This window comes from Mchenga conophoros, linkage group LG13, assembly GCF_057382185.1.
Source record: "Mchenga conophoros isolate Kocher_MC1m ecotype Shallow Benthic linkage group LG13, M_conophoros_male_GT1.1, whole genome shotgun sequence".
Taxonomy (NCBI): Eukaryota; Metazoa; Chordata; class Actinopteri; order Cichliformes; family Cichlidae; genus Mchenga; species Mchenga conophoros.
In genome coordinates this window covers 31826111-31850457 of record NC_140538.1, presented here as the reverse complement: position 1 = coordinate 31850457, position 24347 = coordinate 31826111, and the positions used below count along the sequence as shown (strand labels likewise).

Genomic DNA, 24347 nt, shown 5'->3' with positions numbered 1-24347 from the left:
TATCATACATTTTAAAACCATACTGGGTAGACCTGCTCTACAAAATACAAACGATATTTCATTTCCGGCCAAAAACATGCTGTATGTGTATACAGTGGCGATGACACTCTAGATCACATTTAAAAATATTAAAGAAATATATATCCACCCTACTAGTGCAGTACATCCACGGGTCTACACGGATTAGTGTCATTTACTATTGCAGCGTTATTCGTGTGGGCAGCCCCCTCTGCAGCAGAGTGATGCTGGGATGAATCTGCTGACTCTCCCTGCCCCTGTTAAAAAATAAATAAATAATTTAAAGTGGCGTCTCTGCTGAGTCATGCATTGTACCCCACAATAATGATATCAATAGTCTGGGCTGTCCTTTCTGGACCTGTGCGCTCTCCACGGTTTACTGTGCGATGCTTCACGTATGTCAGTGAGTGTCTTTATTCTCTTGCCGAGTTATCAGCGACATAACGGCAGCGGAGGAGCCGGCTGTCTGAGGCTGCCAGATCTGCCCTATATCTCGTCTTATGATGATCGCTGCGGCGTTTTTGGTCCTACTAAGGCCGTACAGTATTCAATGTGTGCTGCTGTTGTTGTTGCTTTTGCTGGGGACTATTGCGACAATTTTGTTTTTCTGCTGCTGGCATCGCAGGCTTCGTAATGGAAAGCATCCAATAAAATCTGTGCTCTCTGGACGCCCCAAGAACCGCGGTGAGTAGCGTACAGGCCAGCCGCATCTTCTCCTCCTGACAGCTCAGGGTACATATATTCATGTAGCCTACAGACATTAGAGATACGTGTAATCGTTCATAGTCTGATTATGTTTATCTTTTGTATATAAAAGCAGAGTCATCACTGTTAACGCCTGTTCGGGCTGTGAGACTCAGAGGTGATGCTGTGCGTAAAGTAACCTGAAGCATCTTAAACTTGTTATTACTTCTGACCAAATGCATATCTCTTAGCCGAGCTGCAGTCATTGCAATGTTTTACATCCTAACATCTTTTTTGTAACATCTGTTATCTGTCTTATAGTTGGCCTGCGAACGCATCATTTTCGATCAGAGGTAGGATGAACTTTTTACATAATGGCTTTGTCACCTAATAGCCAGGAGGAATGATCACTTGTGTTAAAGTGAGACTACATTTAAGCTTTAAGCTGTGATTTAACCAACGCTTCACCTTAAAGAGCGTTTCTTTTAGACTTTTATCGAGGGCTGCATGGCTATTTTAGGGTCTATGCTGTGCGCAGTGCGCATGTGTTATCAATAAATGATGTGGGTGATATTGCAGTTTCACTACTGTTTTTCCCCAGAAACACATGGGTTAGAGCTAACTCTGAGTCCACAGAAACCGCTTTTTTTTTTTTTTTAAACGATCCACAATATCATTATGTTAAATGTCATTTGGTGCTGACGACTGAAAACACGAAGACCATTTTCTGTCGATCCGTTTCCGTTTTAAGCTTTTTTGCTTTCAAAATAAAAGTAGAAATGGTTTAAGAAAATAGCCATGTAAGTACTAAGCTTTTAGCCTGGAAGAGAATGATTACGAATAAAAATAAGCGCTACAACAGCTATGCTAAACTAAAAATTAACATTATGTTATGGATAAAGCTGTTTTAGTAGCCGGTTTTAATCTTCCTGACTTGGCCTATGAAAGAGATAGCCTCTTTTTAATTACAATTGCAACTATGGAGTTGTTGGAAACTAATGACAGTGTAAGGTTTTAGTAAAGCTATTCTTTATTTCAAGTGCAACATTGGCAGACCAGTGTTATGGCCAACCACACTGCTATAGAATAGAATGCAGTTCTCTTGTTTTTATATTTGCAAAACCAAAAGCTTGCCTTCATTTGTAGGTCATGTTATTGAACCACATGATACAGAATCCCTACTGACTCAGTACTTTAGCTGGTAGGGATTCAGTATCATGTTCAAGGACATCAAATGCAGGGCAGTTTTAGAGCCTTAATGTTGTAAAACAGTGTCCTCAATCTTTAAGAAAACTTGAGATAAATGTAATTTCAAAAAGCACATTTTCTCTTCAGAGTGACTGAAGTTTCTGTGTGATCAGCCTATAAAGTAACAGCATCCCACCTCTACTTTAAACCTGAACTGCAAACGCTGTAATTCTTCATAATCTAACACAGCTTTTAACTTCTTATGCTAAGGTATGCTTAATGCATAATCTGTTACCAGCTTGACATGTTCATGTTCCCCAGGGCTTCAGGCACAGTCCACATCGCCCGAGAAGGAGCATACATGCTCGAGTGACAGAGGAAAAGCCCAATCTGGTCGAGGTTCCTGAAAGTGAACCCGATTCATCATCGTCTCTAAGAAAACGCAAAGTGAAGAAGAGAGTCCTGCCAGAATTTTACCAGTCTGTACAAGTCACCCCTACACGTAAACCTGTAGGTACCCCACTTCACTGTTACCATTAAGAGTAATGATAAAACAATACGCTGGATTTGCTTGCTCCCCTCAACAGGAACATCACAATGTACATTTGATTCTGGGAAAGGAGTGCTAACTTGCTCTAGGGCAAAGGGGAGATGCTTATTTAAGGAACCTGACACTTGGGTGTGCTGTTGAATGATGGGTTTCTTCCCAAGAAATGAAACGTTGCTGTGCTGGTACTGCAGGGTGTCTTGTTCAGTTTCTAATCATCATAATCAAGACCAAACATTTAAAGATTTTTTTTTTTTTACTGCCAATCCGCTACCTGTACAGGACATAGTGAAGAATTGAAATACTGTCTCTCCCTAGTCTTACTATAAAGAAGAATTAAGAAAAGATAAAGGACACTCTAAGGAACTACTGCCACTATGTAGAATAGTGTCAGTGGTGCAAGATATACATTAAATAAAAAAAAATAAAGTAGCCTTTGAGCTGTACATGGACAGTAGTGCAAATAATCAACAGCAGCATTTACATTTAAAAATTTAAAAAAGATATTTACCAACAGATCCTGTAATCTTTGCTTTAAATATTTTTCCCCAGAAATTAAAAAGTACATGAACTCAACAGAAATAAAGTATTCTATGGATATGCCCCATGCCGCGGTGTTTTAAAGGAGCTGCATCATTAAAAAGGTTCAGTGGACTCAACAATCCAAACATATTTCACTTAATTATAACAATAATTATAGTAATAAACTCTGGTTTTGCTGCAGCTTGAAGTTCACAAGTGAATCACCCGTTTTATTAGATTTTATGACTCCTTAAATAATTTGAATTAGTCATCCTAGCCTGCACGCTAGTGCGTGCCTTTGGAAACATAATATGGTACGCTCCCTGTGCCCTTTAACTCACCGCAGTTTTAGATCTTCACCTTTTCCACATCTCCACCTTCTTTGTGTTATCTTGTCTGTGAGCTGCACTGCTTGAGAACACGACTGGGCCTGTTGTCCTTCAATACTTTTGTCACTTTCAGATTGTGCTGGTAAAAATTTACAGTAAGGAAAGACAGGGACAACATTTGACCCAAAGACCGAGTGGGTGGGGGGATAACGTATGATTACAGGAGCACAAAGCAGAAGAAGGAGGGGACCTCCCCTGAAAGAAGGTGACTTACAGAAACAAAAGGTGCAACCACATTAAAGTCCTTTGGTTTGATGCCCTTTCTTTATGTATTGCTCCTCCAATCTGGGAATATATATTTGAATTCCTGAGACAGAAATTCTGATTTCACAAAATCATCTCATCTGTGGGTGTTTTTGAATGTGTCTGATTCAAATGTGACTGCATTGAGAATGTTAAATACACTAACCAGCATACAGCATACCCCTACTGCTTTACATTGGTGTTGTTTAGTATGAGTGTATAAATTTAGACTGACAAACTGTCCAAAGGATGATATTGATCTCCTCACACCCATCACTGGTGCAGACTCCACCAATAGTTGTTTGTTGTGTTGCAATACTGTAGATAACAGAAACACTTTTGTGCTTTTTACTATTTAACTGGTCAGCAGACAAGATGAATAACAACTTGACTGGAGCCAACTATGAGGAAAGACTTATCTATGAGATGTAGTCATTTGGCTTCTGAACCAGATGTTTTGCTGCCACCAGTTAACATTTTATGTGACGTTTTATTTATACATTTGTTATGCAGGTGAAATGTTTAACCAAGGATTAAGAAAAAGATAAATGATGCCATGACACAATCTTGTTAGTTTAACAACACAGCAAGAAAAGGAGGTTTGCAAATTACTTGAATTACAATGAGAATAACAATTAAGAGATGAATGCAATTATGAAAACAACAAGATCAGTGAGCACGGGCCTAATTCAGGCCACAATACATCATTTATAATGTGTTTACATGCCTAGCTCACAACAGTGTGTTTAAAATGAATAATCCACCATGGTTCGCTTGTTGTGATAAAACCAAATGTTCTTTGTGTATGTTTTTTTTTGATAAACATGTAATCTATATAAATGACACTGACCAGCAGCAGAATACAGCTTAAACAAGCAATTTCAGCCCAGTGTTGATTCAAACCAGGTCGTGAGTGGAAAAATTTGGTTTCTTTTACAGTAACCAAAAGAAGTCTTCACCGGTAAAGAGTAACCTTCGTGATGATCATGCTCATATTATTTTTAGCGCCAGTAACAGCTCTTGGGCAAAGATTATGAGGTTTTAAAAAGTAATAAAGAATCATCTACTTCCCCAAGTGATGTGAGAGTGGATCTAATATTTCAGCTAGTCTTATGCCTGTAATTTTCTTTAAATGAAACTAAGTGCACACGGACCTCTGAGAACATGCTTTTATTCCAGTAGTAAGTTAGTACTAACTTTCCTCGAATCGTGCAGTTGTTTTGCATTTTATGAGTAGGAATTATGAAGAGAGCTGATAAAAACTGCAACACTAAGCTGCACTTTTTAGGACTGATCTCATCCTGATGAAAAGTGATGCGACAATTAAAAAAAAAAAAGGCTGCTAATATTAACAGCATGTTGCTTTTATCAGCTCTGCAGACAGCCATGAAAGCAGTGGCTATTTTAAGCCACAAATCACTTTCTGTCACTCCAAAGAAATAATATCCTCCACTTTCACAATCTGTGCAGAAGCTCTAGGTTTACCTTTTAATAACACAGGACTAAGAGGAAGGCAGACCTCTTCCTTTCCTGTGCACAGATTATCTGTTTCAAGTGTCATTAAACTGCACTTTTGTCACTTAAGTGGTTGAAGTTGCTATAACTTTGCCCCACCCTATCCACTGGGCTGTGCTTGCCTGTATTTGTTCTCTTGCCCAACCTCAGGTGTGTTAGGGTGCAGCAAGGAATTGCAAAAGAAGGTAATCCATTTACCAGTCCTGCCTTTGAGCGTTTTTGTTGTGACTTGTGTTACAAAAGGAGAATGTGTGAGAACTGAACTAATTGGTCAATCCTGGAACTAAATGTCAGTTAATTTGGTTTTGTTCTAAAATATATATTTCTGATTTAATATTTAAACCAAGTGTGTCGTGTTGTGCAACCGCTGGACTCTGACTAGCACAGTGGTTTACTCTGTTTAACACTTCAGTGTCCATCCGCACGTAATTGTGTAACTGTGTGCAAAGTCAGAGCAGTGACCCAGGGGGGTCTGTTGTGGAGTCCTCGCCATGGTAATCAGTGGGATTACCCCCCGTCTTCATATTAACCCCGCGTTTAAGGTCGCTATTTGTAGCAACACATCAGATTTGTACAAGGATGGCGCTCTAACACCGCCGTCGCTGCTCCTGGAGCTGCTGTTGTTGGCTACCGGGTATGACGCGCAGACACATGCATTCTGCTCTCCCATCACGGTCCAGCTTTGCCTCGACAACACACAGCGTATCATCCCTCCAGCCCTCTGGAGATCTGACATCACCTCACATCTTTAATGCTCCGACAAGGAACGAACGCGTGGCCGGAGCATCACTCAAAGGGCGTGGCACCTTGTGAAAAATGTCTATGAAGTCTGAAAGCCAATAACACGCATAAGGATTCTTTTCTCTCTTTTTTTTTTTTTGCCTTTCTTCCAGCTGACAGGTCTCCATGTATACAGTGGTAAGTGTTGTCATTGACCTGGCGGGGGAGCCAGATACTATTGATTTCGCATCGCTTTCATTTGCCTCGTTCGCTTATTGTTACGGGTCATTTGGAGTTGGTGGATCAAGTGTGCGTCCTCACACCTAACGTGCCCATATTTATGCACCTTGACCCGCGATGGTGAGGCGGGGAGGGGATGGGTTGTGAACGTTTTAATTGCTTAGCTGTGTTTCTCATACATTTAAAGACAAGCATTGTTCTTTCCACCCTTATCCCCATTTTTCTTTTGTCTCACAGAGCTCCAGTTCGGGCAATCCTTCCCTACACTGCTCCATGTCTTCCTCGGCGGATTTTTCGGACGAGGATGAGTACAGTCTTAAATCTGGATCGGCGTCTCCCGCACCCGGAGACACTTTACCCTGGAACCTGCCGAGACATGAGCGGTCCAAGAGGAAAATCCAGGGAGGATCCGTGCTGGATCCGGCGGAGAGAGCTGTGCTCAGGATCGCAGGTGAGGGGGAGTCTCCTTAATATGGAGTTATTAGATAGCAATGTGCAGTAAGGACAAAAACCGTCTTGGGATATGTTACAATCCCCACATATGATGTATTTAGAGGAAAAAAAATGACAGACCTCCTTAAGTTTATTATTTTCTCGTGAGCTCAGGTTTATTTGGGGACAAGCTTGTCTGTAGTGACGTGGATCTGTGGCACATGTGATGGTATTTTGGTCTACCTGTTTTCTGCTTTTAGACTGATGCTTTAAACCCAACCAACAAAAATGTGATTGTCTAGTGTAGTTTTAACATTTGTCCCTTGTTATTAACCAAAAAGTAAAAAATAATAATAATAATAATAATAATTTTTTAAAATGTATTTGCTGATATGCACAGTCACAGTACACGTTTATTGGCGCCGAAGTGGGTAATTAAAGCTTTTTGTCCCCCTGCCATGGGCTGGCAGTTTCTTCACACTTGATAAGTTGATCGGAAAACTTGTTTTATAGCACGTAAGCATTTTATAATGATACTTTGACTCTAATTAACGCCGTAAAATACGAGAAATAGCGTTTCAGATACAGATTGTCATGCGTGACGCGTTCAATGAAAGCTGGGTATCCGTAGATTTAATGTAGAGCTTATGTCGGCGACAAAGATAAATATACGATTTCAAACGTTTTGTTTGGGCCAAATCAGCCAAAACCGCTCGGACACGCGATAGCTACACGGTCTCTATTTGGAGAGGCTGACAAGAATAGGCTATTTTTGCGCACTCTAAAAAAACGAGCAGTTAGCATGATTCAGCCCAGTTTTAAAATCCTACTGAGATGAGGTCCTTCCGGTTTAATGAAAATCACTCGCGATAAGATTTTGAAATGGCTTTAATTTATCCTTAAAGCCAGTTTTGATTTAAGTGACATGCTAAAAAATGAACCTTAGGTTGTTTTTTCCAGTGTAGCCTGTACGACAGTCATTCCTATCAATCTGGTGAAGTCCGGAGAGGAAGTGTCGCCTATTGGTCGGAGCGCAGACAAGGGAGGGTTGTAGGGCGTTTCCTTTCGTACAACAACACCGCCGATTACACTCTGAATCCACACACATACACACGCACGCACACACTCACTCGTGCCTGTGTCCCTGTCCGTCGCTGGTGAATGTCCAGTTTGGGAAGCCCGGGTTATGGTCAGTACGCACCGCCGGCTTATGCGCTTTCGGACGAACAGGAATACCTCCAAGCTTATGTGGATGTATTGGAAAAATACAAAGGTAGGAGAGTCAGTGTTGAATGGATATGTGTCAGCTTTAGGGCGAAGAAGAAATTGCCTGATTGCTGCTTGACAGTTCAACAAATGTCAGCCTGCTCCCCCCGTTTCTCTCTCTGGTGACTGGCTGGTGTTCGTGTCTTTATCACTGCTGTGGAAAAAGTGGGAATATTTCCTGCATGACATCACATTTAGGTTGATTTTGAATAGTCCAAACAAAGGGTTTTTGTCATCATAGTTGTTCACTAAATAGGAGGCTTATTAATTATTTTATTTAGCTGTTATATTAAAAACATTAGTCTTGAAATATGTTTAGGAAAAACTCTGATTGCAAGCGTCAAGGTCCAAGTGGATAAAACAAGTCTTCAGTATGAGCAAATCATATTTTCAAAATGTAAATTATTATTATTATTGTATGTTTAAAATGATCTCGCTTACAGGAATGAAATTCAAATGTCTGGTGCTTCAGACCTGGCAGGACAATGACATAGCAGGCTACGCGTCAGCTCTCATCAGTAGCTTTCTGGCTGCTCCTTTTGGGTTCTATCTCATTAAATAGAACAAATCCATCACACATAAAGGGCTAACTTCATTCAGCATATATGCGACGGCTAGATCTTGACATCTCATAATCATGCATTCTCGTAGCAGGCCTCTGGAGATCCGGTAGGGCAAAATTCAAACAGACAGTCATGCTTTCAACTCTTGTATTTCCTGTTCATTGAATCTGAAGCATCAGAACAACATGTAACTATTACTATGCCCTGTTGTACCAGATAGTTGTTGCGAGTATGTTCTCTCAGCTGTTGAGTATTTTAGCCAGCAGGCACAGTCAGCTGTGGTATAAGGCTTAAACGCCCCGACTGCACTCTAATGGGATCATATGATGTAGCATCATTAGGAATCTGTGGCTGGTGTCTTCCGGCAGAAGAGCTGCAATAAGACAACAAGCAGACTTATTTTTGAGTGTTCTTTGCCATCACAGCTAGTCTGTGATCCGCTTTAGATGTTATAAACTGATTTTAGGGAAAACGTTAACTCTGCATCAACAGTTGCATGAAATATGAACTTATCAAGGAAGGGTAAGGTGCTTCTTTTCTGTTTTCCTCATCATTTTAAGAAACTATTTTGCATCAGTCTGAAGCATTGTCGTTGCAGAATAATGCTTATATGTTACTGTTTAACCAGTTTATCACTATGTCAAGAAAAATGAAATAGGTTTAGTGTCCTTGTTTTGGACTTATTGATATTATTCTGCACAGAATTGTTTGGACAGACAGACCCTGGTTAAAACTTAAGGTTTGTTTGTGAGTTTTCTTATAGCCAATCTATTTTTGGTTACGTTCTGCACTTCATCGGAGAAAAAAACAACAAACTTTGACGGTTAAAGTAAAAAGATTTTCAGTATTCATTTACCAGAGTCTGTTAAAGAAAGCAGAAACACATTACTTATGAGCTGAAGTGATTCTTTACAAAGTTCTGGATTGTTTGCATCTGCAGTTTTACACAACAGGAGCAGTTTGATGAAATTACTGGATTGAGTTGCCTTAATAAGTCGTGTTTATAAGCGGATGATATCCATATGGAAAAGAAATAGAAAAAACTTATAAAAGACTTGCATCAGATGTGGCCTACTTCATATAGTGAATCATATAAGGCTTATATGATTTACTCATGAAAGTGGCCACTTTCATATATTGTTTTAGTAAGTATCCAAAACATAGAAGTTTCATTTATATAATTTTTCTAGGGATCTTATATCTGTTTTCACTCTTGTATGCTTTCGAACAAGTTCACACAAGACAGATACAAACTTTATAAGATTTATATATATCTTTTCCATTAGGGTAATGCTGATAAATCTCTTTAAATCAATCCTGTGCAACCTTTTGTTCATTAAGTATGTTGTTTTCTTCAGAGCTGAGACATTTTTCCATTGGACGTTGTCTAAAAATCGCTTTATTTTTTATTTATTTCCAGTTGATACGATCACAGCCTGAAGGCGTCTCTCCATGTGATGGCCAGAGTATCAAAGAGTTGCTTTTTCATAGCAAATTCATCAACAGTAACTAAGCAAACACAGACCAGTAAACAGAAAAGCCAGTGAGCAGGCTAAGAGACAGATTTTTGTTTGTTTTGTTTTCATTTTTACCTGTTGAAATTCAGGCACACTAGGCCTCCGTGATGTCAGGAAACATTTCGGTGTGCGATAACATTTCTCAGTAGTGCAGTGATGACAAGATTTGTGACAAGTAAAGAAATAATGAAGTGTGCATGTTAAGTATACACTTCTATACTGTGCCTTCAGCTTTAAGACTTAACCATGAATACTCTGCGCTCACTGAATAAAGCTATTAGATAAATTATGTCAAACATGTTATTAGTGAAAATAGAATAGTGGTGCAGTTTTGATGCTCCTTGTCAGCTTAGGGCTTCTGTGTGGAGTTTGCATGTCCTCCCTTTGTTTCTGTAGGTTTTCAGTGGATGCTCTGCCTTCCTCCCACTGTCCAAACATGCTTGTTAAGATAATTGGTGATTGGTGTGTATTATCTGCGATGGACTGGTGCTCTGTACCCTGCCTCTTGCCCTATGACAACTCTGATAGGCTCCTGCAACCTCTAAGAAGATAAGCAGTTTAAAAAAATGGATGGGTAGATAATGCTGCACTGGGTCACTACTGAGTGTGAATGCTTTGTTCAGTAAATAATAACTTTTATAATTGTTTGGTATCAGTTATGTATTTATCACTCATGCTTATAATGCAAACACAAGGAACGTATACGTTTATTATGCTGATTATTGTCCTTACACTTTTGGCTTTAATATATTATATTACCTTCTGTACACTTTACCATTGAAGAGTTAAATCAATTTACAAACATACTGTGGTTCTGAGCTAATGTGAGTTCATAGGTCTTAGAATTGCCACAATTGCCATCAAATGAGGGCAAGTATGTTGCTGTTATTATACCTGATGTAGGAATGTGGCACTAATTAGGTACTTGCACTAATAATACGTTAAACAGAGCGACTGCTTTGGGTTGAACTGAAATTCAATGCAGGGTACACATACAAAAAGACTGTAAACTTGAGGAATGAGTTAAAGACATGTTTTTTAGAAACATGCAGTGCTTAATGGCACTGGGCAGTGGCTGTATGGGATCACACTGTTCTAGCAGAGCCTGCTTGGTAGGCTGTCAGGATGAAGGGGCCACTGGGTTTCTTAACAGCTGATGATCCTTCGAAATCAGGAAAGATTTAATGGATTAACCATTTGGTGGTTCAGTCAGCTTTTCTTGCAGTTCATTTTGTTCTTAAGAAGTTTGATGGCCTGGATGGTTTTATTACATTGGAGGAACAATGTAATAATTGAAATAAGAACCCCACATGCACATGTTTTGCCTGCTGATAAAGGAGAATCTTGCTGGAAATGTTTATTTAACCAGTAAACCTTACAGTACACATACATTTTTGTTTGCAGATTTTAATAAAGCACATTACACAAAATCCTCCAATTTTGTAATAAATTTTCAAGAAGATGTGTACTGTAACCAGCTAGGTACTAAAAATGTGTGTTATTTGCAAGTACTCATACAAAGCACTGAACCAGTCTTTAGGATGCCTGTTCTGTTTTTTATTAGGGTGTGGTCTGCCAGTGTGTCTGTCAGATTCTCTCTGTGAGTCTCTGTGCTCTTCATTATGACTTGCAGAACTATTGCAGATACTTAAAAATATCTTCGTATGATTTAAGCTAACCCCTTTTAATATTTTTATTGCCTTGTTTTATCACACACAGAGGCAAGTGAGAGCTTTGCATGTTTTGCACAGTCACTGCCTTTGTCCACCCTCCTGGGCTGTGCAGCCCAACCCCTTTGCTCTATGTCGACAGCCCACTCCATCACATTCAAATGGCCTAGTGGCCCACACACAAAGCAGGCTGGCTGTATGGAGACAGTCTGCTACCGTACAAAAGATACTTTGTTTTAATGGAAGCAAGATACAAGTTGCAGACACATGTTCATGTGCCATGGTGATTAAGGTGATACTCCTGAAATTCATTTATTTATAGGAATTTATTTAAAGGAAGAAAATGAGGTTTGTCCTGCCATATTATGCATCTGATAGCTGCAGATTCATTTGCTCATGACAGAAAAATTACATTAGATTTCTGGATCAGTTTCTGATTTCAGCTTTATCATCTTTTTCTTTTTTTCCCGCGTCCTGTTCGGCATTGTTGTCTTGAATTGTTGTCCGAAGGCCAAAAAATGCCAAACAGATGTACTTTCACAAGTGAAGCCTTACGGTTTTCACTATAATTGTCCACTTGATAGTCATATTTTATTAGAACTTAACTAGTTTTTTATTATTTTGGATTATTACAACCATAACGGACGAGACTGGGGAGCGGAAAAGGGGAAAAAAAGGAAGAGAAGTTGGGAAGAAGTTAACAAAAGGAGAAGAAGGGAAAATAGAGGACATGAAAAGGGATAAAGAAAGAAAAAACACTGCTTCAACAGCTGTTGAGAAAAAAAAGCAGAGCAACCACAGCAACAACCAATATATGCATAAAAAACAATGTTACTGGAAAACACACAGTAATAGTACAAGATTTTTTAGAGGCAGCAGCAGCCCAAGATAGTGTGTTTGTCAATACCTGCGTGAACACCTGTGTGAACACTTTTATGTACACCTGTTTGTGTGAGTGCGCTTGTGTTCGTAATGTTTCTCCATGTAAGTGGGTAGCTGAGGACCTGAAGCAGACATGAAGGAGACCTGGGCTCCAGACATCCTCAGGCCCCCAGAGCACGAGAGCTTCAGTAGGACCACCGCAGGTACTACCGCGGCCCCGACTCAGAGAAGAGCAGAGGAGAGACCCAGCATCCATGTTGCAGAAGCACCAGATGGCTTCAGTGGTGCACTGGAAGCCAGCTATCCCAGAGCAGACTGAGCTCTGGGCCCAGAGACCAGAGACCCAAGGGCACCCCAGCCCCTAGCAGAGGCTCAGCCCCTAGCCCCTAGCCAAGATGCATTCCTAGATCATACTGCTTCTTATCTACAGTCAGTAATCAAATGCCTGATCATTTTCTTGCTATTGGCCAGTACATTTTGTTTACAGCAAGTGCTAAAGCATGATGTTGTTCTTGCTGCGAGGTCCTTCACGGATCTAATCAATAAATCTCATTTCAAAAAAACATAACAACTCTTAAAACACTTCTTTACTATTCCCTTGTCTTCAGCGACAGAATTGCAACTTACTATTTTTGTCATATCTATCTATCTATCTATCTATCTATCTATCTATCTATCTATCTATCTATCTATCTATCTATCTATCTATCTATCTATCTATCTATCTATCTATCTATCTATCTATCTATCTATCTATCTATCTATCTATCTATCTATCTATCTATCTATCTATCTGTAATATGGCTTTACTGCAGTCCAGTGTCGTTGCATTAAAACAAATCTGTGCCTGAGTGCAATACATGCTCTCTGTTGTATTTATATGCTGTCATGGTGATGAGACCAGCATGACTGAACCTCATTCCACAGGCCCGCTTAGCTCCGCTTACATGAGATCATCTTGTGAGTCTCTGTGTCCCACCCCTGACTCATGCTCTGGAGCCTTTCCTCTCCCGCTCCAGCAGCAACACCCTTCTCTCCCAAATGCAGCGGTTGCTGGGAAGCAGTGCCACAGTGGCGCAGTGGCAAGAGGAAGCAGGTTTCCTTGCTCCATGTTTTAAAGTGGAACAGCCATTAAATGAGTTGTTCCATTGCTTTTTGGTTTGCCTTCACATCACGAAACCTGCTGGTTAAAAACCATTTCAATACTCTTGTGATTATCCTTATACCTTGTGTAACTGGTGAAAATGAAAACATTATGAATTCATATTAGATTTAGCTATTGCTATGCTCACTTGTAAGAAATTAATGTAGCATATAAGCTTCGCAATAATGGCAAATTAGTGGAAAAACCTGAATGAGTGCACGGGGATACCTGCTTTTGTACAGCGTGAAGGGAATCATTGTTTTGACTGAAAGTGGAATGGTGCTAATCATATCTTATTATTCCTTATGAGGAAGTATCTGTGGGAAAAAAAGGCAGAGTTATTTAGTAAGGACCACTGAACCACCTTATAGATACCATTGAATATTCTGTCTCTTTTAATATTGTAAGAACAAATCTAGATAATTATTAGCTTTGTGTATCTTATACAGTTGAACTATGCATCCATCCACCCATTCTCTTCTGCTTATCCAATTTAGGGTTGAAGGAGGGGTTAAAACTATCCCAGATACCATATGGTGAAGGGCAGGGTATACCCAGGACAGGTTGCCAGTCTGTCAAAGGGTTAACACAGAGAAGCAGACAACTATTTGCACTCACATTGACACCTATCAACAGTTTAGAATCACCAGTTAACCTAACCCCAGTAACTACATGACTTTGGACTCTGAGAGGAAGCCCGAGTACCTGGAGAGAAACTGGGAGGGAAACTAGGACAAAATAATTCAGAATGATGGAAAAATGTGGCTTTGTTTAATTTTGTTTTATTCTTATGGTCTGTAAAACAGTGTGAATTGTGAATCGGTGTTTCTTTAATTTCAAAAAAGAAAAAGAATCAGTTGTTGATGTTGAGTGGTCATTGTTTTACAACAGTGGAGAGCAGCAAAATTTGAGTGCAATCTGAGTGACGTCTCAATTAGGACGTTGGCAAACGTTGTGTCGGGCAAACCTGGCCAACAAAGTTATGAGATGGGCTTGATGTGTGTTATGACAAGTGTTTTGTGGGCTACATATAGAGTGAACCTGTGGCTGATTCACCTTGAGTCAATGGTCTTAGTCAAGGCCAAATATGGCGCACAGAAATCTACAGATATGGGCCACATTTGAGCCAAATATTCATTGGTGTCATGGTCCAATAAGGCAGGTGCAGCTGCTGAAGAAATGGAAGCTATTGGATTGTTTGCAGCTGTGTGTGTTTGAGCGTGTGTGAGTGTGTGTTTTCAAGCAAGTGCCGTAAGTCTGTATTTATGTGCCATTAGCTATCATTAATGGCTCTCTGTTTCCTCTGCTGGACTTTGCTGAGTACCTGAGTAGTTACAGCTCATGTCTGTGGGTAAGCTGCCAGCTTCATCTTTATGCTCCGTTTGTATTTCATCAAGGGTCAGTTCACCCATGGGTGTAGCAGGGCGCATCATTATTACACCAGAAATGGTGAGAATAGTCATTAATTATTATTTTCTGTCTGTGTATCCAGCTAAAATTGCAGCTACTGCACGTTTTCAGAAAGCGATGGCTCTTTTAATTTAAGGATATGCAGCATTGGTTCACGCTGTCCCGTTTTAATGTAGAGCCTGCACTTTCTCAGCAGCAGTTGTAGGAAAGGAGTCATAAACAAATTAATATTATGGTTTCTTCTTTACTTTAGTCTCCAAAAAAGCAAAGACTGACTGAACAGGCTGCTCTGAAGGCTTGGCAACCTGTTCCAGTCACATACCTCTGTCTTTGCCCTACCCTACTGGCTACAATATTTCACTTACAAAGAATGGGGAAAAATGCACCTTCCGGTATCTCCCCCTCTATGATGTTTTTCTGTCTTTGTTTACACCAGGAACAATGATGTCAGCGTGCCTATTAAAACACACACTGATTGCAGCTGATCATATTGAACTGAGCCACCAGTCGTCCTCTGTTGTGATTCAGCTTATATAAACCTCCAATTTATAGTTTGACAGGCATATGCTGTTGAATAATAGAATCAGTAATATTAGGTTGCTGTAAGTTGCAAGAGATTTGATGTTTAAGGGCTGACAGTCTCTCGGTCCTATCACTATTTTTTTTTCTGATTTGATTGACTGTGGTATGTGTCACGTGTCTCTTACATAGCTCCATCACCATCACATTAACATTTCATTTTAGTTTGGATTATGAGTTATGGCCCTCAAAGCTATATAGGGCTGCCACGATTTGTCGACTAGTCACGATTACGTCGACTATCAAAATCGTCGACGACTGATTTAATAGTCGACGTGTCGTTTGAAGCTTTGTAAGATCGCAAAAGACGCAGGAATAATAGCAGGATTTAAGAGTGTAATAACGGACTGAAACAGAAGATGGCAGCACAGCATGTACAAGGATGCCAGCTGCCGTTAAACCCCGAAGAAGAAGAAGCAGCTGTGTCCCAGAATTCATAGCGCGGCCCAGCTTAGTTTCCAACAATGGCGGTAGCTAGTTAGTTTTAATATTACTCTTATTATTCTTTCTGGGTCACAAAATAAACGTTTAACATATTTTCAGGCGAGAATGTAGCTGTGTAAACCTCAAATATCAGCTCAGTTTATCAGGACACCACATATTTTCAAAAGCGCTCCGACGTTTTCGGAGACGTCTGTTACCCACTAGCTCGATAGCTAGCCGGGGGCTAGGTCACTAGCGCCGTGAGAACACCGGACTCCCGGCAAATTGTTTTCAAACCCACCGCCGTCTTTCGCGACTCAGGTTAAATATATATGAGTCACTTAGATAAATTAAAAATGTTATTGTTTGGCTTTTTTTAGTATTTTATTTGTTCCTGAGTAAATCGGTTTGGCTGAGATTAAAGTTATAGTTTTTACACAGCTGAATAAACGTCAAGCAGACAGCTGATTATCAGAAGTGTGAGATGCTGGAGAATATACTCCGGTGTCCTGTTATATTTTAGATAGCAAGGAGTTTATTAAACTTTACCGAAACAATCTGCAAATTTCATTAAAATTGAATAAACTATCATCTTGTCTTTATTTTTAGTTAGCACCTTAAAAGCTTAAAGCTGTAAGCTAATGATAGTTATATAAGAGCAGATGCTGCTGGTGCAATAAGCTGTAGTTTTACGTCCAGTGGATGATGATCTGATTAGTCGACTAATCGCATAAATAATCGGTGACTAGTCGACTATCAAAATAATCGTTTGTGGCAGCCCTAAAGCTATACCAGCTTAGCCGTAGACTGTGTTTATCACTAATTAGGAAATGCGATTATGCTATTTAGGGCAATATGCTAAGATAGCAAATATGGTATGTATTTGGTAAACATTCTGACTCGCCATTGTCTTTATGTACATGTGCGCTTCAGAAGCATAATGTTAGTAGAAGAAAAGGCAGTTGAAGTAGTAGTTTAGACTGTTTTTCCTCTACTTGATCTATTTTTTGGTAAGAAAAAAGAATTAAAATAATTAGCAAAACATCCAAAATAAGAAACTGAAAATGCAGTTAAAGTATCAAATAATCATAAGTAGCCACGTTTTGCATCTCCATATAGATTTTTTGGGGGGTAGAAAAATAGCTCAAAAATGTCTCTTTCGATAGCAAAGGTTGCCGACCTTCGATTGACAAAAACCAGGGGTCACCAGCATGTTGGTGTTTTGCTCAAAGCGCCACTCTTCTAATGTGCAGCCTCACAAAGCCACAGCTGTAGGCCACGAGTGTGCACTCTTGCTTCGAAACATAATAAGCGTTTAAATAATAAACACCATAATTATGATGTAGAGTGATATAATAAATAGATTTATTTCAACATTTTCAAAAGGAACACGCAAAGACTGAACAGGTTTTGTCCTGATGGAGCATTTAGTGAAAGGTTTATTTTTTTTAAATTTTTTTAATGTATGTTAGTGTATGAGCAGGATCACCACTGTGTGGAGGAGGGGCTTATTATTTGAATTATTTGAGTTTTTTTTTTTAAATGACCAGAGTCACTATTAAATAAAAGGTGCAATGGGTTACCTTGTACTCTAAATAAAGCACACAGGCCTTTGCTTACTGAAGTGGCTGCAGCATAAGAGCTGTGAAAGGAGGCCGTTGAGCAAGAACGTTCAGTGCGTCCTCGTCAGTGGGTTGAAGGTTGAGTGCTCTTGAGTTTAGGCTTTATGCTTGTTTTTATTTCCTTCACATATGAGAGCAAAGGGATTACATAGGGTGGACTGTGATTGGTAGAGCTTTCTTTGCTCCTCTCAGAATGTGAGGATATTTTAGGCATTGTGACATAACAAAATACCAAAGGGTGTCCCTGTCCTTCTCTGCCAGATGTTCTCAGGAAAACTGAAATTCATCTGTTTGTGTTTCTGCTTCTGTTTAAACAGAATGATGAAATTACAAATTGAACAGCCAGTCAAAGGGTAGGCTGTACTACTGCTGGGTTGATTTTTCATTTTCTGAAAGTCAGTTGAAAGCAAATTAGAATCTGAATTGTTTATTTGGGTACAAAATCAGTTTCATGTGTTGAATATGTAGTTTTGAATATGCAAATTCGATGCTGGAGAACATATCATAGGATTTGAATCCGTTTTGTTTTGCGCTACATCAATCAGATTCCAAAATCAAAGGATACAAACTTATGCAACTTTAATCTCTGTTCAAATAAATACATTCACTTCTATTACAAGGACGATTTCGCTTCACTCATCTTTGCGTGGCAGAAAATGAAGGATGTCACCTGAGTGGCACAGATTATGTAGCCTGCAGTTGCAGGGGCAGCATGGTTAGGGTTGTAGCTATTTATAGCCATGCACATGTGCTTTGCTGAGGTCTACAAATAAGTGTCTCAGGCTGACCGTTCGAATGCTGTGGGTGGACTCTTGGCTTGCACTCGGCATGGACTGCAGACCGAGTGCACACAGGCCTCACAACAGTGTTATGCTCATCATCTAGTTTTATACAAGACTGGCTGCTGTGGCTAAGATTCACAGCACTGCTGTTTGCTGTCATTGTTAAAAGAAACTATTCACTTGAATATGTTCACACACTGCGATGTAAGACTGTGCAGTAAACAACACCTTAATTACTACCAGTTTGACTTCCTGCCTCGGTGTAAATTTGCTCATCGGAAGAAGGTTTTGATAAATGCATTCTGTAGACATCGCCTGAGGTTGTAGACGTTAGGATGGTGGTTTGTCGGGTCGGGCTTTCTACAACTTGTGATTCTTCAAACATCAACCGTTTAAAGTCAGAGGTCACAATCCAGTTATCCGGTTCCCAGACTTTTGGTGGAGGTGAATCATCTACCAAAGTGAGAACATTTAAACAGACACGTACAAGCAATCACACGCTGTAAGTTTAATTACTTTGCAAAGGTTTCCGAACATCATACATTTACTACCTCAAGTATTGAGTTATTAATTAGTTCATATGATGTTTTCCTCACTTTCTTACTTATTTATTGACAGTATCATAGTTTTTGGCATCATTCAGATAACTGCTAAAATGAACTGCATGGATGTTGTGTGTCACTGATGTAACCGAATGGGGTTGAGCCAGTATATTAAAAGAGATTTCATCTACATACTCAAATGATATACTAATTCAGTATTTCAGTAATAAATAACACATGTTTTAGTCATAACTGAAATGCTGTATCAGTATCTACATGTTGACTTGTGACAGATGGGCGATGTGTCCAGGGTGCACCCTCCCGATCACCCTGTGACAGCTGGACAGGCTCCCACAAACCTGAACTGATAAGTGGAAGAAAGTAGATGGCTCAAATGCACGTTTGCACAGCATTGTTTTAGCACAATAAGGCCTCAGCCACACAGGCAAGAGCATGGCCAGCAACCTTCTGGGAAAAATGTGTATTGCTGGACCGGTTGGTGAGCAGCTGCTGGCTGTCAGTGGGTCACAAAGTCACAGTGTGTGCTAGCAATCGCTAGCAGGGGTCACTTTGACCGTGTGCAAGCACTCGGCAACCAATCTTCTCAAACGACCTGTGGTTGTCAGGGGTGTCATTGGCCTGTCTCTACACCTGTGTCACTGGAACCTTAAATGTGGCACCGCATATAAGATGAAACAAAAGTCCAAGCAGTGCAATCATAGAATTTATTAACTGTAATAAGTAAGTGTGCGATAAGGCTGATAAAGTTTTATATCATGACGAGACGTTTGTATAAACACATTAGGTCTGACTTTAGTTTAGAGGGGCTGAGATTGAGTACTTGCTGTTTAATATCTGATCTTCACTGATTTCATAGACAAATAATATATCACTAGAATTATAAGGCATAGTTTTCAGGCTGCACTTATAGAGCACTTTTATTCTTGTTAAGTCCTCAAGAGGGCACCATTCCACTAAACTCACTTTAATAATATTTAGGAAGCTTATTTACAGAAATGACTTGCTTTGTAGCACATAATAATATGCTAAACTGTTCATTATCTATTTATACTGTATTTAAACATGAATGGCAGCAATAATGTCAACCTGATTGCCATGCTGTGACATTTATTGATATGAGTGTATTGACTGTGCGCTATCAGTAATCTGTGAAGTATGTGAAATCATGTGCTCTAAGGTTATCTGTTACTGACTGTGATTGAAAGCTGGTTGATGACACTTCTTTCAGCTCCTGACCTCTGCTCTGAGCTGGAGAGTTTCCTGGAAAACTTGCCCAGTCAATCTATATTAATGAGCTTTTCAGGAGAGGTTTATGCATTATGCAGCAGAGAGCTTAGACATGGGCATTACGCAGCAAATTGGTGTCCTGCTGCAAAGTGCACTGCTTTATTTCTGTGTGATTCAGCTGCACGACGGAGTCACGGGGACATTCACATCAGCAATGACACAGCAGTGCTGCTGGGAAGGGGTTTCACTGCATCACTTGCTTTTCCTTTCAGTTTGCTTCTCCTGATTAGTTTTGTTGCACTGTATCTTTTTTTTTTAATTCAGTCTTTGAGCTTTGTGCAGATTATCAAAAAAGTAATAGTTATCAGTCCAACCCACTTTTGAATTCTCAGCTGCTTTTAATCATGCACTATTTTTAGATGAGCTAAATGTACAAATCTGCAGAGAATACAGTCACAGAGCTCTGAAGGCGCCCTGTTCTGTAAATGCATGTTTCGAGCTTCATTATAAACCTGAAGGACTCTTTCCCTTCACATGCAAAGCTGCTATATCATTGAAAAGGGAGCTTATATACTGTGTGGGCATCTTTCAGACTCTGTGACTCCACAGAGAATATGCTGTCCTTTATAAACTTAGGTAGATACAGAGTGGCTCAGTTCTTGTTAGAAACTAATGCTTTCAAAATGCAGGATTACAATATTACAAACAAATATTATAGTTATGTATATAGCCATGCATTGCAATACAGTGTGTTGGATGCAAGTATGCAAGTTTCTGAAGCATCATTTGTCACTACAAGAGCACTTTCATTTTTTGTCTTATATAACTGTGATGTTCAGTATGATAAGAAAACAGATGAAGGACTTCAACTAAAAACTGTTATTATTCATGTTGCGTAATAGGAGGTTTTGGCCGTTCTTTGACTTAAAGTGTTCTCAGTTGTTTTTCCTGGAGTAAACATTTTAAGTCTTGGCGGCAGTTGAACAATAGAAAGATGATTATTTTTGCACTCTTGAAAATTGGGGCTCACAGTTGATAATGTTTATATTGCACAAGATGCATCTGATATGTGAAATAGTTAAGTGAAACATGATGTCATGAGAAAGTGTGATACATGGTTTAAAGAAACTAGTTCTTTGTTAATAGTCAGCTAACAAGGAGCAATTTCTCCGTTTTCCTTTTTTCCATGAAGCACACTGACTTTCTTATATGATTTTGAGCGCTGCTGCAAGATAAACAGTGAACCACATGGAAACCAAATTAGCAAGCCGCCATGGAAAACCTGACAGGACTCGTTCTGGAAGTTTGACGAGAGAGGGAGTCACAGCTAGAGCCCTAGAGGGTGGTTGGCAAGCAGGCGAGAAGAGGGAGACCGTTGCTGCTGCCTCTTCTTCAGTCACTTATCCGCATGGCATCTGTGTACCTGGATCGCGATCCTCTCGACAGCCCTCAGGAAGGGGTGCAGACAATGAAGTACCGCCTAATGACAGAGAGGGAACGTAGGGAGCGCTTGGTAGCGCTAATGTGCTGCATGGGTTAGTGTTCGTCTTACTGGTTTTTGTCATTTCCTTAAAAAGATTAGTCATGCCTGTACTTGCTTCTTACTAACTGCAGGTAAAATGTCCTTACGCAAAACTTATTTTGCAAGCCTAATCTTCCACGCTGAAGATTAGTAAAGACAGGAGGTTATCTGTGTTGTTCGTCTGCAGTAAGAGCTTCAGGCTTCCACAGTGTTGCTGGAATGAATGTGATCTGGCCGACAGATGGTGTAGTCATGTTATTGATTGAGCATGTGAGTTTTTTTCTGTTCAATGAGGATAAGTTGCTGGAAGCTGGAAGATGTGGAATCAGGGGAAATGAGTCATAGCTGTGGTGACAGGGTTGATTCTGGTTTGCCTCTGCCAGTGAATGGACGTCCAACTCAAAGAAAAATATGATGAAAAATATTAAACAAGTCACTGTTTAGAAAAGAGTGTAGTTTTTCTCAGTCGTTATTATGTTACTGAGAAACATATTTTAAAACTTAACTTGATTTCATTTTTTAGTTTTCTTGTTTTTTTCTCCTTTAATTGCATCCATTTGTTTCCTGGTTCCACCTATATGCCATTTTCTGCAAGAAGTCTGGCTGCTATGGTGACGCAAAACAAAAAAACACTGTCATACAGTTATTTCTGTCTCTTTAGAGACACTGGGGCATATTTTCCTCTACTTACTTTTCGACATGATTTTCATCAAAGCTGTAAATCCACAAACTAATATTACAGAGTGACTTACTGGCACAGGAAATATATTATTTTATTTGAAACACTTACAGCACATTTTAGATGCCCGTCTGTGGGGAAAAACAACCACCTTTACCTTCATACATACATTGGGGAAGATTTTATTTCACACTTTGCATAATGTCCTGTTGCTACTTTAAACACAAAGCATCCCAAAAGGTTATGTAGAATAGGTATGCATAGCAGGATTAAGCTTCTTTAGTGGTGGCATTTACAAAAAGGGGTGTATGTTGCCAAAACACCGAATCTAAAGAAAGTGTTTTTTTTCTCTGCAGATGAAAGAGACAGAGTGCAAAAGAAGACATTTACAAAATGGATAAACCAGCATCTGGTGAAGGTAAGAATCATTGCTGATTTATGAGTGCTTCTTTTGAACTTCTAAATTATTTTTTAATATCCCAATTTCTGTGTCCATGGCGTTTATAGATTCAGTCTGAATGCTTGCTAGTGTTCCAACATTTTTTCTCCACAGCAGCTTGAAAAACCATTTTCATGTTCTTCATTATTTATTGGCTAAGTAATATGACTTTCCCTGTTAGGTCTTAACACGTTAACATTCCTCCTCAGATGTTATTAAAGCTTATTAAAAGTCATTTAGAAGGACATGCTCTGCTGCACTGTTGCAGCAAATGATTGCCTTTTGTTGACTCAGGAATTTGAAATGCTTACTGTGCGTTTTAATCTGTGTGGATTTAATGAAACACTTAGCAGACAGACAGACAAGCAACCGGCACGTCTCGTCTAATATGTCTTTGTAATAAAAGAATCTGGGCGCAATTTACAGTGTTGTCTTTATGAGGTTCTTGCATAAGTGGTACATTAATCACCAAAGTCTCAATTATGTCCAGTATGTAATGCGAGTTATAAATATGTAGTTCAGTTACATTTTTTTCATTTGCTTCAGTTTAAATAAAGTCCCTAAAAAGAAAAGAAAACATAATGAAGCAGAGAAAAAAGTGAGCTGCTCATTAGTTCTGATTAGTTCCTAATCCTATGCTCCTGTGAGTAGACGTCTTTATCTGTCTGTATTAAAACTGAATAAATGCCAATACGACAAACATTTTTGAAGCAAAAATAAATGTCCGGCTTTGTTCTGTGCAGCCACTTAATCAGTTTGCAACTCTTTGCATTAGCTTCCCGAATGAGGAGCGTTTTTAATCCATTCGTAGTCAAATGTGGTGTCTTGCAAAAATAAATTCAATGAACAAAGCAAAAATATAAAAAAGCATTTTGACTTTATATTATATATATATATAGACATGCATGCATCTGATTGCTATTAAGATTGTGATATTTCTGGTCTTGGAAGGATGGCTTGCACTGAAATGCACCTATATGCTAAATTCATTAAGTTTCTGCCATGTGATTGGCTAGATATTTGAGTTAACCATCACTTGAACAGGTATACCTATTAAAGTGTCTGGTTAATCTGTATATGAAATAAGCGTATTTTGTGCTTTTCATGCAATTATCAGCAAATACGAGGATAAACTTGGAATAAAGAACTGATTTCTTAAAATCAGTCCTCTATGGGCCTCCTGTTATCAGTGACTGGTTATGACTTATGGATGGTTGGTTACATGTGAGGTTAAGCAGAAATGTTTTATTATTTTCAAAAGTAAAAAAAGGGTGAACGAGAAGAATCTACTAGTTCCTACCTTGAGGAAATGCTTGCTACAGCTTGCATCAACACACCATGTAAACTTTACCACAATCTTGGCAGAAGAAATAAGGAAATAATGTCTTCTGTCTGTACATGACACATCAATAAATCTATAGATAGTAATACCATCAGAAACATTTTACCCCTAGTTGTTTCAACTTGACTTAATGGTTTTACTGTAATATTTACATTGTATTCTCTGATCCACCGACAGATTTCGGGCCACTTTAAGTTATTGTAATGTCTGTGTGAGCAG

General features: G+C 39.4%; 1 protein-coding gene across 1 annotated transcript; it reads left to right on the top strand.

Annotated features, from left to right (window-relative positions):
• The first annotated feature begins 247 nt into the window (after positions 1-247).
• On the top strand, positions 248-22789 carry LOC146561556 (uncharacterized). Its single transcript, XM_085243200.1, has 6 exons — positions 248-421; positions 644-702; positions 1024-1055; positions 2212-2400; positions 6304-6517; positions 22704-22789. The coding sequence occupies exons 1-6, from the start codon at positions 405-407 to the stop codon at positions 22787-22789; spliced, it is 597 nt and encodes a 198-aa protein (XP_085099326.1). The 5' UTR covers positions 248-404.
• Positions 22790-24347: the final 1558 nt, after the last annotated feature.